Source organism: Chlamydotis macqueenii, chromosome Z, assembly GCF_036417535.1.
Source record: "Chlamydotis macqueenii isolate bChlMac1 chromosome Z, bChlMac1.mat, whole genome shotgun sequence".
Classification (NCBI taxonomy): domain Eukaryota; kingdom Metazoa; phylum Chordata; class Aves; order Otidiformes; family Otididae; genus Chlamydotis; species Chlamydotis macqueenii.
In genome coordinates, this window is record NC_141593.1 from 11,970,341 (window position 1) to 11,985,976 (window position 15,636).

At 40.3% G+C, this 15,636-nt stretch overlaps 1 protein-coding gene across 2 annotated transcripts in view; it reads right to left on the reverse strand.

Moving 5' to 3' along the window:
* RANBP3L (RAN binding protein 3 like) overlaps positions 1–12,326 on the reverse strand; it is a 35,865-nt gene extending 23,539 nt beyond the window's left edge. For both annotated transcript variants that reach the window (XM_086770455.1, XM_086770454.1), the window contains exons 1-4: positions 11,922–12,326; positions 1,537–1,595; positions 1,232–1,268; positions 548–625 (exon numbers count right to left, since the gene is read on the reverse strand). In XM_086770455.1, coding sequence (XP_086626581.1) covers positions 548–625; positions 1,232–1,268; positions 1,537–1,595; positions 11,922–12,204 — 457 coding nt within the window. In that variant the 5' untranslated portion in view covers positions 12,205–12,326. The remainder of the gene's footprint in view (positions 1–547; positions 626–1,231; positions 1,269–1,536; positions 1,596–11,921) is intronic.
* Between the last annotated feature and the right edge of the window lie 3,310 nt (positions 12,327–15,636).

A 15,636-nucleotide genomic window follows, 5' to 3' on the forward strand; every position in this document is an offset into this window, starting at 1 on the left:
ATTAATATCTAAATTCAGAAGTAGCTTTCTGGTCCCATTCGTATGTTAAATAAACACTGTAAAAACCAGATCAGTCCTTCTGCACAGCAGCCTCACTGACTTCTCTGCATTTCCCATGAGCAATACAGAGTCCTTAATGGGCATTCCAGGTCAGCTGTTGGCTGGACAGAAGGAAGGTCTGTTCTGAAAACTGCTTTACATTTTTAGGGATTTCCCAGGGAACACTTATCTCTTCCACAAACCACAGAATCTCATTCCTTTACAGCTCTCCGCCTCCCTTGACTGTGTGAGCAATTCAAGGAAATTACATGAAATTTACCAATTTTTTACTACTTTATGTCATACTATGTAAATACGGAAAATGAATATATCTTTACTTTGAAAGGGATTTGTTGGAAATTACCAGCAAGTTTATATCAGTGTTTAAGTTTTCATGAATTGCAACATTTCTACAGTGCAGAAACATTTCTTAGACAGGAAAGTTCTTTACCAAATGAGAATATAGAATTACAGTAATTTAAAACATGACTGAAACTAAACGTCATACCTGTGTTAGACTGAGAGTCAGACTTCTGGAAAGTAAAAGATGATGATCTTGCACGTTTTCTGCAACAACTAATGAAATCTAGAGAAAAGTAAATATAATGTTTTGCAGGGACAGATTGGCAGATTTCAGCACAATGTCATGATACAGATTTAAAACCTGAACACAATAAATTCTAGGAATGACTTATAGAAACAGCTTTAAGGCAGTACCTAAGAGCAAGAGGGCTTCAGAGACTCAGTCAACACCTGGCATAAAGCCCTAGGGAGTCTTCTTTGTTTCTACTAAGTTTAGGGAACCTAAATTAAGTACTTGGGATCATTTCGTAGCCCACAGGCTCAGAAGACACTAGGAATGAGAAGTTACATTATAATATAGCCTAAACAAATAGAAAAGGGCAGCTAGGAGCTCATACAGCTGATTAATATACTTGGCCACTTTTCAGGGCTTCTGGAATTTAGGTTTCCAGTAAATATCAGAGATAAGATGGAAGAATTCTTGAGGTAAGGCAGGAATATATCTTAGGACATAGTAAGTGGCTCTACAACCCGCATAGTCTTAGTCTATTAACAGGTATTTGTTCCTGCTCCTATAAAGTATGGGTCCAAACACTACATACACAAGCAACAGTCAAACCTACAAATAACACAGTATATTATTAAACTGTTTCAATGATGTAGTTATTACCATTTTCAGCTTTGCAAACTGGCTCTTCTGCAGGCCGCTGGAAAAAAAATATGAGTGTTGAAAGGTCAAGGAGAATAAAATAGTCATTTTCTGGACCAGGACACAAAGCATATCCATCCAGCATTAAAAGCAGTCTTGTTTATAGTTTCTACTTTTCTTGTTCTATTTTGACTTATTACAAGTCTTAACCCGAGTTAAAATCTTTTCTTACTGCTAGGATCATTGTCTATACAATCCTCATTTCTCAGCATTTTTTTTCAGTTATTAAAAAAAAAAAACAAAAGAAAAAAAAAAGTGCTTTTTACCTTCAAAGGACGGTCCTTCTTTTCAAAAACAAATGTCGGCTGGGCGAGCACCGATCTCTCTGCAAAACAGAAGAGATCATTTATAATAACAATTCTGCAATAGCACTTCTCAACCACAGTTCTCAAAGTGCTGTGGAATAACAAACAGAACTTTATCCTTCTGTTATAAAGGAAGAAAATATAGACCTGCAGTGATGTACAACACAGTCCATACATTTTAAAAAAGCTGGAGTTCACAAATCCTAGCGTGAATTTTGCCAAATTAGATGTCACAGGATCTGGCCTCATTTTTTTTTTTAACTTCTTGTAGTTAAAAAGAACAAAAAAGTTATTTTAGTCTTTACAAACAACATCTATCTACCATCCTTTAAGAACAAACGTGCACTGCAGTGTGGTTCTCAGAAAAGTGCAAGAATGTGAAATGCAAAATGATCCCTAAAGGAAAGTAAGGACATGTGTTACACTTGGCCTCTGAGCTACATTCACAGTTCCCTTTCGTTAGGCTTCAGGTAAGTGAATGCCTAGTGTCAGTTTCAATGTGTGAGTATGATGTATAAACACATGAAGTTCTACAGAGCAAGCTCTATTCTCAGGCATACCTCTGTATTTCTTAGGTATGACTGAAAACAACTTTGGATCCATGCTATTTTTTTTTAATGAAACATACTTCAGTATACAGTTGTCTCACATCAAATTTCACATCTATTTAGGGTTCACTGCTTCTACATCTGGCATGGCTTCTTCCAGCTACTTTGCTAAGAATGAGACCCTCACAGCCTCTGCAACTCTAATGGACTAACTTTGGTTGTCAGTGTGAAAGAAGAAGTTGTTTTCACCAATTCTACCTATTAATGACACATTTATTATGCCAATAAATAGCATAATTAAAGACCAAAGAAGCAGACACAAATAGATTTATTTAGACCACCAGATACAGGATTCACCTCATGCTAGCTTGAGATGTCTCTAATGTGCAGTCAATAGAAACAGCAAGCTTCTGAGCATGAGAATATTTTAATTGTGTATGTTAGGACATGAATGGAGACCTAAATGCATGTATTTCTCTCCATGCATGATGAGGACTGACTAGGTTGACTACTGAGCTATGTGACTAGCCTTTGGCCAGAGATATCCCACACTTGATGTCTTGTTAATTGACATTTGACTGAATATTTACCATGTACACACCATTTTTATAACACTGGCTTCCTCTGTTAACTGTTCAACAAAAATGTCCCTGTGAAAATATATGGATTGATATTTTTATCATGGCTTGCCCACCTATCTGTGATCAAACCACTCCAGCATTGGTATCAATTACTTAAAGGTTTAATAAAGCAAACATCAACCTATCATAGAGGAGTTAAAATTACTAAATAAATATATATTCAACAGTCAAGAAAAAAGTAAGCATTGTTAAAATAAATGCTGTGTGTATATAAACAGGGGCAAGAAGCATGAAATTATTACTGAAACCCAATATAGATGCAGCAGTAGTAACTAATAAAGTTTTGCTGTTGTTGAAGTTAATTTTGCATTTACTTGGGCATTATGTGTGTGAAAAGGACTGAAAGGCTGAATTTAGCTAACTTGGTATGGTTTGCAATGAAGGTCTGGTTTGTCCTTAATAGAAAAAGCAGAAAAAAACTTCACATTGTTCAGCTCCAAAAAAAAGATAACTCTCTGTCACTGAAAAGTGAAGAAAACTTCCAGAATTTGGTTGTAGCTGGGGGCCCATTGCATGCCATGAGATGGAGCAATTCCACTTCTATTCACTAGAGGGAAGTGGCAAACACAAACAACAGTATTTTCTGGGAGTATTATTTATTCAAAATAATAGTGGGTTTTTCCTGTCTCCTTTAAATAAAACTGAACCTCGTATTCTTCTTTAATGAAGGAAAAAATACAATAATTAAAGCATGACTACAAAAGCCTTCATATTCTCCACAGTACCTCTCAAAGCTCAGAAGCTAGCAATATTTTTAAAGGTACATTTACTACTCCAAAGAATGGAGTTAAGAAAGAGTGAATTGCTGTGAAATAGGACTTGGCTTTCTATCACAGAGTTAACTTTTGCTGGAGCTAAAAGGCTGTAGGAAGTTTGAAGGAATTAGGAAAGTTCACTACAATTTAAACAAAAAATTCCACTAATACTTTAAAACCCAGAAGTTCCTGAAGAAAATTTGTAACTGGTTGATTACCAACAGAAACATGTGAAGCTAGGCTATAATAGTACTTCTTAAAGATGAATATGCATATTTTGATATTGTAGTAAATATAAAAGACATGTCCCATCAACTGCTTTTGTGCCAAAGCGAAAACTTTCTTGCAAGCAGCAGATTTAGTCAGAGGTTGCTACCACAGTTATTTATCATCTTTACAGTTCTGTATTGCTTCTACCCAAATCAAAAAAACCTTTTTGTAATTCCTGAAAAGTATTCCACATAGCTTATCAGTAAGATCTTCACTCCTTAATCAGGCCATTCACAACAGAGTTTTAAAAATATATTTGTGTTAGCTATATATGTATCCTATGCATCAATTTCCAATTACCTTTTAAACTTCTCAGATATTCAAGCACAAAATATCTGCAGCTGATCCCCACAGAAGAAGATAAGCAGAATTACTTGTGGATGTTACACAAAGCCATTAAGGAATTACCACAATCATGTGAACATAGAATCATAGAATCATAGAATGGTTAGGGTTGGAAGGGACCTTCAAAGGTCATCTAGTCCAACCCCCCTGCAAGGAGCAGGGACATCCCTGACTAGGTCAGGTTGCTCAGAGCCTCAGCCAGCCTGGCCTTGAACGTTTCCAGAGATGGGGCCTCCACCACCTTTCTGGGCAACCTGTTCCAGTGTTCTATAACTCGCATCGTAAAAAAAAAATTTCCTAATTTCTAATCTAAATCTACCCCCCTCTATTTTAAAACCATTACCGGTGAGCAACTTCATGTATCTCTCCTTTGTTTTCTGCATGAAGGCTGCCACTGCCAGGGTGGACAGCTGTGTGCTGGGAGAAGGAGAAGCCCTTCTGCACCCTCTTGTTGTAACAGTAGTGGGGGACACCCAGCCAGGCAGCGCCAGACTGTCTCAGGGAAGGGGCAGCAACAGTCCAAGGCCGGGTGCATGCAGATGTAGAAGGACAGGAATAGGGTGGGATAGAGTCTCCTCATCATTTCATCACCACCAGGACACAGAGAGACACAGGCTGGCTACTGCCTGGTTCAGACTGGGCCACTCCAATCCTCAGCAGTTTGGAAAAGCTACCAGAAGAACCTGCCAAATGGGGGGCCTCTGGCTGCAGGGACTGGAATAATCCACCAGCCTCAGCCAACAGTCCAGCAACCTGTCTGGCTGCTCCTGAATAATCACCACAGATTGGACTATCTTTTCCTTGCTACAGTTCCCCCAAAGCTGCTGAATTAGAAAGGTCTTGGTGTAACATTTGCTGTATTTGGAGTTCAAAATAAGCCCTTGCCTGGAAGACACATTAGAAATGTCCAGTTCTCTTGTTTGAGATCTTACCTGCATGGCCTCCTGGCTCCAGCCTCCCGTTCTGCGCAGAAGCACTACTGAACGTGCTCTGACCTGAGCTTCCCATCATGGAAGGCATCCGGGTCTCAGGCCTGGTGTCCACTCCCAGCGTGGGCATCCCCACTCCATCACTCTGCTCAGCACTCTGCCTGCACATGCAGGCAACTGGCAAATTATGGTTGTTCATATGCCCAGATGGAGACTCCATTTATAGACTTCCATTTGAAAGAAAATACAGAGGTGCGTTTTGGGAAAAATAATTGCTGGCTTCTGCCTAAGTCTAGGAAGCACTAGTCAGAACGATATACAAGAAGTAATGTGAAATTGTTTTCACCAGCTTCGCTTGTATCCCAGCAGTCTGGATTGTCCATGAGGTGCATGGGTCCTTCAACCTTTGCTGGGATGTTCCACTCTTCACTTTTATTGCGATTGCTTTTTCTAAAGCTTTAGAAACTTCACAAAATATATACATTAAAAAATAAACAGGACACAAATGGTTTTGAAAAATTTAGAGTTGTTGTTATTATTATTGCTCCATCTTGCCCAGAGAACAGATAAATGATCCTTAACCTTTAAGGGCTAAGGACACAGTGGAGAGAATATGAGACCAAATCTCAAATTTTCAGACAGTCATATGTCTGAAGTCGTATGTCAAAGGTGGCTAAGAGTGTTGTGGCTCTATTCCTCCCAAAGCAAAGCAAAAAAACCCTCAAATCTTTACAAGGGTAAGATAGTGTGGTGGTTTAGCCCAAGTCACCACACAGTTTCTCGCTCCCCTTTCCCCTCCCCAGTGGGATGGGGGAGAGAACTGGGAAGAAAGGAAAACTCATGGGTTGAGATGAAGACAGTTTACTAAAATAGCAAAGGAAAACTACAACAATAACAGAATATAAGGATACTAATATATACAAAATGAACAGCGTATGTTTTCTCACCACCTGATGTCCCAATGACCGATACAGCCTGTCCTGAGCAGCGATCACGGAAACGAAACCAAGCAGCAAGCAAAGGAGTGAAAAGGAGCCAGCAAGGTGCTGGGAACAATGCCAGCAAGCAAGAGAAAGAGACGAGATGGGAAAAAAAAATTGATACCCCGTCATGGGCAACCCCCACTTATATACTGAGCATGACGTTTATGACATGGAATACTCTCTTTGGCCAGTTTGGGTCAATTATTCTGTCTTTCTCCCACCTTCCTGCACCTGCACATTAGCGAGATTTGGAAAGCCAGACAGTGTCCTTGGTCTCATTAACAACAACTGGTATCATCAGGGTGTTTTATCAACATTCTTCACATACAAAATCCAAAGGCTACTGAGAGGAAAATTAACTCCATCCCTGCCAAAACCAGGACTGATAGGAATTTATGATCTCAATAAAAGTTTTTTACTTCTGAGTTTTAAACAGTTAATTTTTACATTTTCAGATTCAAAAGAAAATAAATTTTATTGCAGCTTCACCATTACGAAACTAGCCAGAAGTCTGAAAACATTTAAATTCATATTTATACTAAATACTTTCACATTTTTCTATTTAAAGTTAAGAACCTACATTTATAAAAAATAGCAGTAGATGGTTTTATATCACTCAGGATGGCTGACTCCATCAAATCTTAAAATCAGACTGATTTTATATATGCATTAGTTTGCTTGCTAAAATGCAGGCATCAGTGTCTGACAGCAATTACAGTTCTTACATATGAATCATATTTTTCTCCTCCAGTCTTAGGAATGTATACTATTACAGAAAGGAAGTACAGAAACTTATTTTCTCATTCAAATTTGTGTTCTGTTCAAAGCAATTTCATGGGTTAGAGATCCCCTTTAGCTAATTACAAAACTGAGTAACTTCTTTAGGAATTAGGCCTTCTGTGGTGTCAGAGGTAGGCAACATCACCCAGGTTTTTTGATTCCTGCTCAGTGACCAGACAATACTTTCTTCAGGGACTAACCAGTCAGTGGTGAAGAAATCTGTAACTATTTTTCCAGTAAATTAACCTAATACCTTATAAAATGTAAGGTTAGAAACTTTACATGGTGTTCTGTTTTTCTGCTTTATATTAGATTTTAAAATCAGGCTTAACTGAAAGACATATGAAAAACCGTACTTTAAACATTTCACCACAGAGCTGGCAATGGGCATTTTTTATTCTGTTTGTCAATTGAGTGCCATTGACCTGTTAGGTGGCAGGATTCTCATGTCTCTGTTGTTTCTTTCAACAGTTTCATACAGATAATTTCTTTAAAAGCCTAATGCCAATCCATTGGATTTTGCCTGAGCTTCTACTATTCCTACAATTTTATATATTATTTGTATAGCTGTTTACAAATAACTAGCAATCCTGCAATCAGATATTTCAGATTGGCTTAGCTACAAAACTGAATCCTTCACACAAAATCTGAAAAAAACCTACCCACTAGTTCATAACTGCAAACAAAGATATAAAACTGATTACAAAAGCTGACTTGTAAAATGTAACATTTTTCTCATAATTCCTTAAATTAAAATAAAAACATGTACCTCTTTGGTTTTTGTAGCATCCTATTTACATCTAATTGGAAAGCTTTTAATTCTAAACCAGAAACCACAATTTTTACTTTACAGCCAAAAAAAAAAAAAAAGAAATAACTTCTTAATCAAAGGTCACTTTCTCAAATAGAATAAGATTCTGGAAAATAATATAATCTCCAAGAAATGTCACTGACTTATAAAACCTTTAACTGCATCCAGCTTTCCCTCACAACATCCTAGTCAGCATTAGAAAACATAAAAACTACTATGTGAAAATTTATAATCAGATGATAATTTTATCCTATCAAAAGATAAGACTATGACATGGCCTAAGAAAGTTTATACACTCTGATACGCTATAGCATGAATTTTACTAGCTTTGTATATTACTACTATAATTTGCAAAAATAAAAGCAGAAACACTTCTACCTTTTGATGTTACAGCTAGCTTGGTGGTTCCCAACTCACAGAACTCAAACCAAATAAAGTTAAGCAATAACAACAAATTCTTGCACATAACATTGCCATTTTATTTCTTTCATAAACAAATTGGCTCAAAAGGAACATATAATTGGGAAAGATGTTGAGAAGAAAAGTAGATTTACTGTGACTTTAGTTGTGACATCCCCAGAGGTAGTTTTATGTTACTAAAATACTAAGAAGAAAAAAACAAGGGAGAGCTTTGCCTCTGCCATTTATGAATAGAGGCTGTTTACAGCTATTACTTGAAAAAAAACACTATGATAAAATATTGTGCCTGGTATTTTGTGGCAATTTACATGAAGGAAAAGAAAGCAATAATGGACTGGCATGTAAAAGGAAGACATGGATCCAGAAATTAGTATATTTGCATTAAAAACAAACAAACAAAAAAAATGAATTACTTTGACTACGCTAGCTGATGATCTATCCATTAACATAGGGCCTCAGGAGGCATCAAAGTTAAACTATGTACTAATATGACCAATTTTTTGTTCAATATGCTCCAAAACCACAGAAAACTACCTATACCTCAGATAATAAACCTGCAACTACAGGCAGAAGAGAAATACAAATAGTGAAAATATGCAGTAGGATAAAATAACAAAATATTTTGCCATCCAAGCTTAGACTCATGTTTAAATACTGTTTCTGGTTTTTGATACCAAAAGACATATGTCAGAATTTCCAGAGATTTTAGTCTAAGAAGAGGTGGAAAAGTATTTACAACCTTCTAGCTAAGAACAGGATTTGCCAAACCTGCAGTAGTACCACAGTTTCTGTTTCATAAAAACTCGTGGAACTTTGCAACATAAAACAGAGTCAGTTCGCAGCCAAACAAGAGTGCAACAAGGCTGCCAGCCAACATCTCCTCTGGTCCCTCAGTGATCTCACTACATAAGCCAGGGTTTCTTCTGCCAAAACTTAAAAAATGAAGGTGACACAAGGCAAAATGGGGATGTCCTAGAAGAGTACTTTAGGCACCCAGCTTAGTAAAATCGACTAACTTTAAGACATACAGAAAAAGCTTTTTAAAATTTTGGATTGCTGATCCTGAGTAACCAGTCTGTTTCTGGAAGTGCTGTGCAGTTGAGAACTCCGGTGGAATTCACATGCATGGCTGGCTGCTCAGCACCTTTGAAAAAACAGGTCACTTATTTAAGACTCTAAATATGGACCTGGAAACCTATTTTCAGATTCTCATTCTCTTTATTATCCTTCACACTTTTGATTTCTGCTTATGAAGCATATTCAGTACTTTCTAGGACAACTCCCTTAAAAATTAAGATAAGTTTTAATGCCAAGATGGCAGGATTTTCCAAGCAAATTTATGGGTTTTTTTTTTTTTTTGGCTAAGACATTGTGAAACAAGATTGATGAATTAATTTGCATCTAAATCCATTGTATGTACATGGTGGTTTTTTTTAAATCTATAACCACTAAAAACAAAATGGGAAACTAAACCAGGGTCATAAATCAAATGAAATTCTAATCTGGTCAAATCTCCAATGCTAATCAGAAGAGTTCCATACACAGAGGTACCAGAGATGCATATTGCTATACAGGCAACAAACTTTCAAGTTCAGTGTCTCAGTCATGTGTCCAACAAGTTCTCGTGAATCACAAGTTTCCAAAAATGTTCAATATAAATTGTTCTAAATAATTGGTCCAAAATCATGCTGAAGTGTTTAATGAGAAGAAATAGTTTCAGAATTATTAAAATAAAGTGTTTCAAATGCAATGAGATTATATTTTGGACAAAGCCTTTCATTTTTTTGGAAAACAATATTGTTGAGCATTTTATTTCTAGAGAACTTAAACACACACATCAGACATATGGCCGCCTGGTTATGCTTGCTACAGAAGCGGCTGTATTTCAGTGGCCCACACAGCACTCATGTTGTTCAAACGCTCTGTATTAAATACAAAGTGTATGTTGCTTATCTTGGGTTCACATCACATCCTGTAAATACAGTTTGGGGAACTGATAAATAACTTCACACATCCCTGTTTGGAACAACAGAGAGCACATTGTCAAAGAAGTGAGTTTCTATGTCATCGTACTCAGAAAGAGAAAAGGAAAAGCTCATCCAACTGACTATTGCAGAACAAAACTTGTGGAAGAATTTGTCCTGGGACAGCTTTACTGTACTGTTAAGGCTCCAGTCTTACACATTCTTAGTCACACAAATAGTTCGTAACCCACGTAAATAATTTCACTATCATCGGTGAGACCAGTTATGACAGCAAGAATTCTTCATCCAGACACAGTTGTGCAGAATCAAGCCCTAACTTTTTAAGGCATATTCATCCTCTCTTCAGTCACTTATTCTCAATGCTAAATTCTTCTAAATACAGTTTACTTCATCAGTGTGGAAAGAGTTCTTTTACCCAAACTATTCCATTTACTACTCCTAGGTTCCACTGTGGGTTTATAGCATGCCATATGAGATTTAAAAATCAACACCCTTCTTTTTAGCCATGGAAACTCAGCTGACAGCCTGCAAAAGTGTTAATAAATACAGCATATGTCACACACATTCATCTCTGTAGAGCACAGTCCTCGTCTTAATATGGGCAAGACATAAATAGGCACTAAAACAACAAAAACCCTACCCCAGCAATACTTTAGCACAATTTCTGAGAGACATGAAACCCAGTTGGCTTTATTTCAAACAGTGGAGTGAAGAAAATATTTTTGGGAGTCTCGTCACTGCAATATAATTCTAGCAGTGATGCAATGACAGAAGTAATCGTGTCACTAGACCAGCAGGACTGTGCCAAACTACGTAACCAAAAAATGTTTTACAAACACTGACACTTCCAACATCTCAGTTGCTCAGCATTTTTAATCTATCATAAAAGCCTGTAAAATACTCAATGCAAGGGCAATAAAATTCATAGGCATATAAAGCTTTACCACTTTCAGAGCATTGTACCAATATTAAATTTCATAAATCCCTACAAAGTAGCATGGAAGAAACACTTGGGGTTTTTGTGCAGAAGTAGAACTATACAGGTAATATAGCCATGATCCAACAACACTCAAACGTCCTTAAATTTTAGGCATGTAAGTAAATTGGACTATGTGTGCTTAACACTAAGCACAAACTGAAAGGCTGTCTGATTCATAAATTAGTTCAAGCACTCTAAACTGTACCAGTCATAGCTTCAGGTTTAGACCTTGAAAACGCATCCCTCCTTTTGCTGTTTTTGGGTTGATTCACCAGTCTATGCAATAAAAATGGTTGGTAGGATCATCTCCAAAATGCCCTTAATATTAGCACTTGTTTCTTTACGCATCCTCTTAAAAAGTGTTACTATTATAATGTCGTATAAATCATTCTCAATTCTTGGCCTTCTTCATGACCTAGATGGTAAAGGATTTTGTTGTCCACCTCTGCAGTCAGACATCTCTCTGAGAAGCTACACTGGGCCAGTTCTGCTCTCTGTGCCAAGGTGCACGGGGCAAGGCAAGAACGGCCAGGAAAGCAAGTGCTGTTCCCCACCCACTCTCAGGCCCAGCATTTTGGAAAGCTGCAGAAAATTTAAATGAAAGGAGAGTCAACACTCAGAAACACAGAGAAACCACTTTGGGGTGCTCTACAAGTAAAACTGAAACACACACTACCTGGTAATGTCTTTTCTTCAACTGAAATACAAATTGGAGATTCCTGACAGATTACCACTGAAAATTTGCAATAAAGAAACCACAGCCAGCCAAGCTCTTGTTTTGCATCATCCACAACACTGTTACCAACCAGGCACATTCTTTGTGTTTATCCCATTCCCCACAAACCTCCTTCCAGGGGAAACACAGGAGACATGCGAAAGATATGAGCCAACAACACGTACCTGTACAGCATTCCTCCTTGGGATTTAACTTGCCGCTGCAGGAGCTGGAGCAAGGCCTGCGGGCCGTCTCTTCTTGCAGACGAGAGGCTTGGGGCAGAGCCCGGGGGTCACCGGGACAGCCTTTTCTTTTTGGGAGCTCAGGCTCAGCCTTCGCACCTTGCCCGGATCTGACTGCACAGGAGCGCTGTACACCTGTGTGTAAAACATTCCCTTTGCAAGCAGGAGCTGGCTGTTTTCTCATTATGAGGTCCTCAGAAGTACCTTTATATATACATGTAATCATATGATATATGTATTTTTTTATATATAAGCCATAGCTGGGTCTAGAACTTTGGATTTACGCTTATCAGCTGTTCCTTAGGCCACCCAAACCCCCAAAACTAGTCAGGCGAGGCCTCGCGACGAGCAGCCGCCGCTGGACAGTACCGGCCGCGCCGTAACGGCCAACGGCCCCGCCGTTAACGGCCAGCAGCCAACTGCCCGGGCGCCGCTTCACCGGATCGAGCCGCGGCCGGCCCGGCAGTAGGGGCACGCCGGGGCTGCCCGACAGCTCGGGGCAAGCCCGTAGCGGGGGCTGGCCGCGGGGAGGGGATATGTAAAGCCGGGCAGATTAACATAAGGGGGCGGGCGGGGAAGCGGCCGGAGCTGTTCGAGAGAAGGCGGGGGGAGTTCGGTTACGGGTGAGCGCAGGCGGGCGGATACGGTCGGGGCAGCGCTAACCCCTCTCTGCGGAGTGGGGGGCCCAGGGGAGGGCAAGTTAGCTGCTGCCGCGGCTTACGGGGTCGGCGCTGCCCATTGGCGGCCGAGGCGGCGGGGACGAAGCACCGCGGGGTCTAGCTCGGTTCCTGCCGTGGGGAGCTACCGCCCGAGGGTTTCTGCAGCTGCTGTCCCGCCGCTCCCCGGACCGCCGGGATCATGAACGTCTGTTCCTGGCCCCACCAGCGGCCCGGCGGCGCTGAGCGGCCGGACCCTACCAGGGCTTTCCCCAGGTGGTGAGGGCTGAACGCCGCCGTCCACCGCCGCTTCCAGCCCGGGAAAGGGCGGTGGAAGGCCGGCAGCCGCCTGTGATGGCTTGTTACGGCCTGGGCCCGGCGGGCTCGGAGCCGCGCCCGGGGACTGAGGCCCGCGGGGGCCTTTGCCGGGCGGCGCAGGAGCAGGAGGTGGCGGGAGGGGCGGCAGCGCTGCCCGCCAAGGGGGCCCTCGCTGCGGCCGCCGCCTCTGCAGCCTTTGTCTGCCGGTCCGAACATAGCTTATGGTAAAACTGCACCCGGTAAAGGCGAGCCCCTTAAAACACTGGTGCTGCTGCCCTAGTTGGGGTTTCATCATGAAGGACTTATATTTTCTCTTCTAATGGAATAGTAGATTTTGCTTTGCAGCTGTCTCCTTTGATACTGCACTTTGATTGTTTGGGTTTTTTTTTTTGTTTTCAAAAAGATGGAACATTAAGCTGACGTGTGGAAAACGGACTCCACAATCTGTAAGATTGTAAAGTAGGTATGTTTATTCAGCGCTGGGCAGCACGGGGGGTAGCACCACCAAAATCATGCCCCCTTGATGCGGCAACTCACTTTGAATTTATACATCCTTGTCAGGGGTCGTGGGGATGAAGATGAGCAGTTCCTCTTCATCACCGGTAGTAACCCTTTGTTTTCCCCCAGACTCGGTTATACTTTGGTTCTTGTCCAAACCGCAGGGTGAGTTCTAGCTGGTTCATACAGAAGGCCCCTCAGCTCTTATCAAGAACTGTCCTTGGGAGAGATACAAGACTTCTCGCTTTAGATAGTCTACACAATGGCTGATTAGTAAAGCATAAAGCACCATCTGTCTTAGTATGCACAGCTGCAATTGATTAATGCTATACCTACTTAGGAGTTTTCTTTTAACCCCTTTTCTCACTATCGTTATTCCCATGCTGATGTGAACCAAATGCAGTGACAGCAAAAAAAAGGTGTTGCAGTCGCATCCTAGTTGCGCTGTGCAGCAAGTTTATAAAGCCTAGCCTGTGTCTCCTGTTGTTCATTTAAATCATAACATTCCCAAATTCTTCAGCTCAACCGGGAGCAATTTCAGGCCATTGTGTTGCAGGCCTGGTGTTAAACTGTGTCTAATCCTAACAGTTCAAGACAAAAAGGTAGGAATTTACTAAAAGTTCATCAGAACCATATGTCTAGTCTAATCTAGTTTCTCTGCACAACCAGATGTTTCACAGAAAAAGATGCAAGAAGTCCAAGAGCAGGCAGATGTTGAGTCAGTTTCCCCCATTAGAATCCCAGTGTGTGCTGGCGTAAGTCCTGAAGTGTGCCATTTTATCCCTACTGCAGCAGAATCATAGAATCATAAAAACATTTAGGTTAGAAAATACCTTTAAGATCATCGAGTCCAACCACAAACCTAACACTGCCAATGACACCACTACACCATGTCCCTAAGTGCTACGTCTACACATCTTTTAAATACCTCCAGGCATGGTGACTCAACCACTTCCCTGAGCAGCCCATTCCAATGCTTAGTAACCCTTTCAGTGAAGACGTTTTTCCTAATATCCAATGTAAGCCTCTTCTGGCACAACTTGAGGCCATTTCCTCTTGTCTTATCACTTGTTACTTGGGAGAAGACACCGATACAGCCTCCTTTCAGGTAGCTGTAGAGAGCAATGAGGTCTCCCCTCAGCCTCCTCTTCTCCAGACTAAACAATCCCAGTTCCCTCAGCTGCTTCTCATAGGACTTGTTCTCCAGACCCTTTACCAGCTTCATTGCCCTTCTTTGGACGTGCTCCAGCACCTCAATGTCTTTCTTGTAGTGAGGGGCCCAAAACTGAACACAGTATTTGAGATGTGGTACCCCTCAGCCTTAACTGTTAGTGCTAGGTATTTTTGTGAACTCCAGTTAAATGTGCAGCCTCTGTCTAAACCTTACTAAACCCTTGACTTCATGGGTGCACTATGTCAGCAAGTTCCCTAGTCACTATATTGCGTGAAGAACGGTTTGTCATTTTTGATTTTGCAAATTTTCGGTTTAAGTTCAAAACTGCCTTGTTAACTGCCTGTTATGTGCAACAGTTCTATAATAGCTTCTGAAGGTTTCATTGTTTTATCACATATTCTGTTCATCTTCTGAGATAAAATGTTCAAAATTTTTCACTCATTATTCTTCTGAGAATTGCTGCTACTTCTGTTGCAGCTCTCAAGACTCGAATTCCAGAATTCTTCAGTCTGAGGTGGCCCATGGTCAACATTGCAGAAAAAACAATGGCTCAGAGCTATGCCTGATTTCTCCAGAATTATTTTTCATTCTCCTCCACGTATTTACTAGCATCTTGTTCATTTTTTTGTCATATTGCAGATTGAACAGAGCTGTTATCACACTGTTTGCAGTAATGCCCAATTCCATTTTTTGAGATTGTCCAAGAGTTAATTTAGAATCCCATAGCATGTATTTAGAAGGCATTTTTTTTTCTTCAAGACAGTAGTTTGTCATTAGTATTATGTCATTAGCCATAGTATTTGCCATTTTAGTGACTATTCACTTATTAGGATGGAAGACCTCAGCTTCTTCAACGTCTTCTCTCAGCTGACTGACTTAAATCATTTGCAGATGCTGCTGGTGGATTGTTGGCACCTTTCCAATTCGTCTATACTAGAGGCCTTAATATGAAGTCTGGTTTTCATTTCTGTTCAATACAAATAATAATTTCTTTCAACTTTCTTTCAACTCT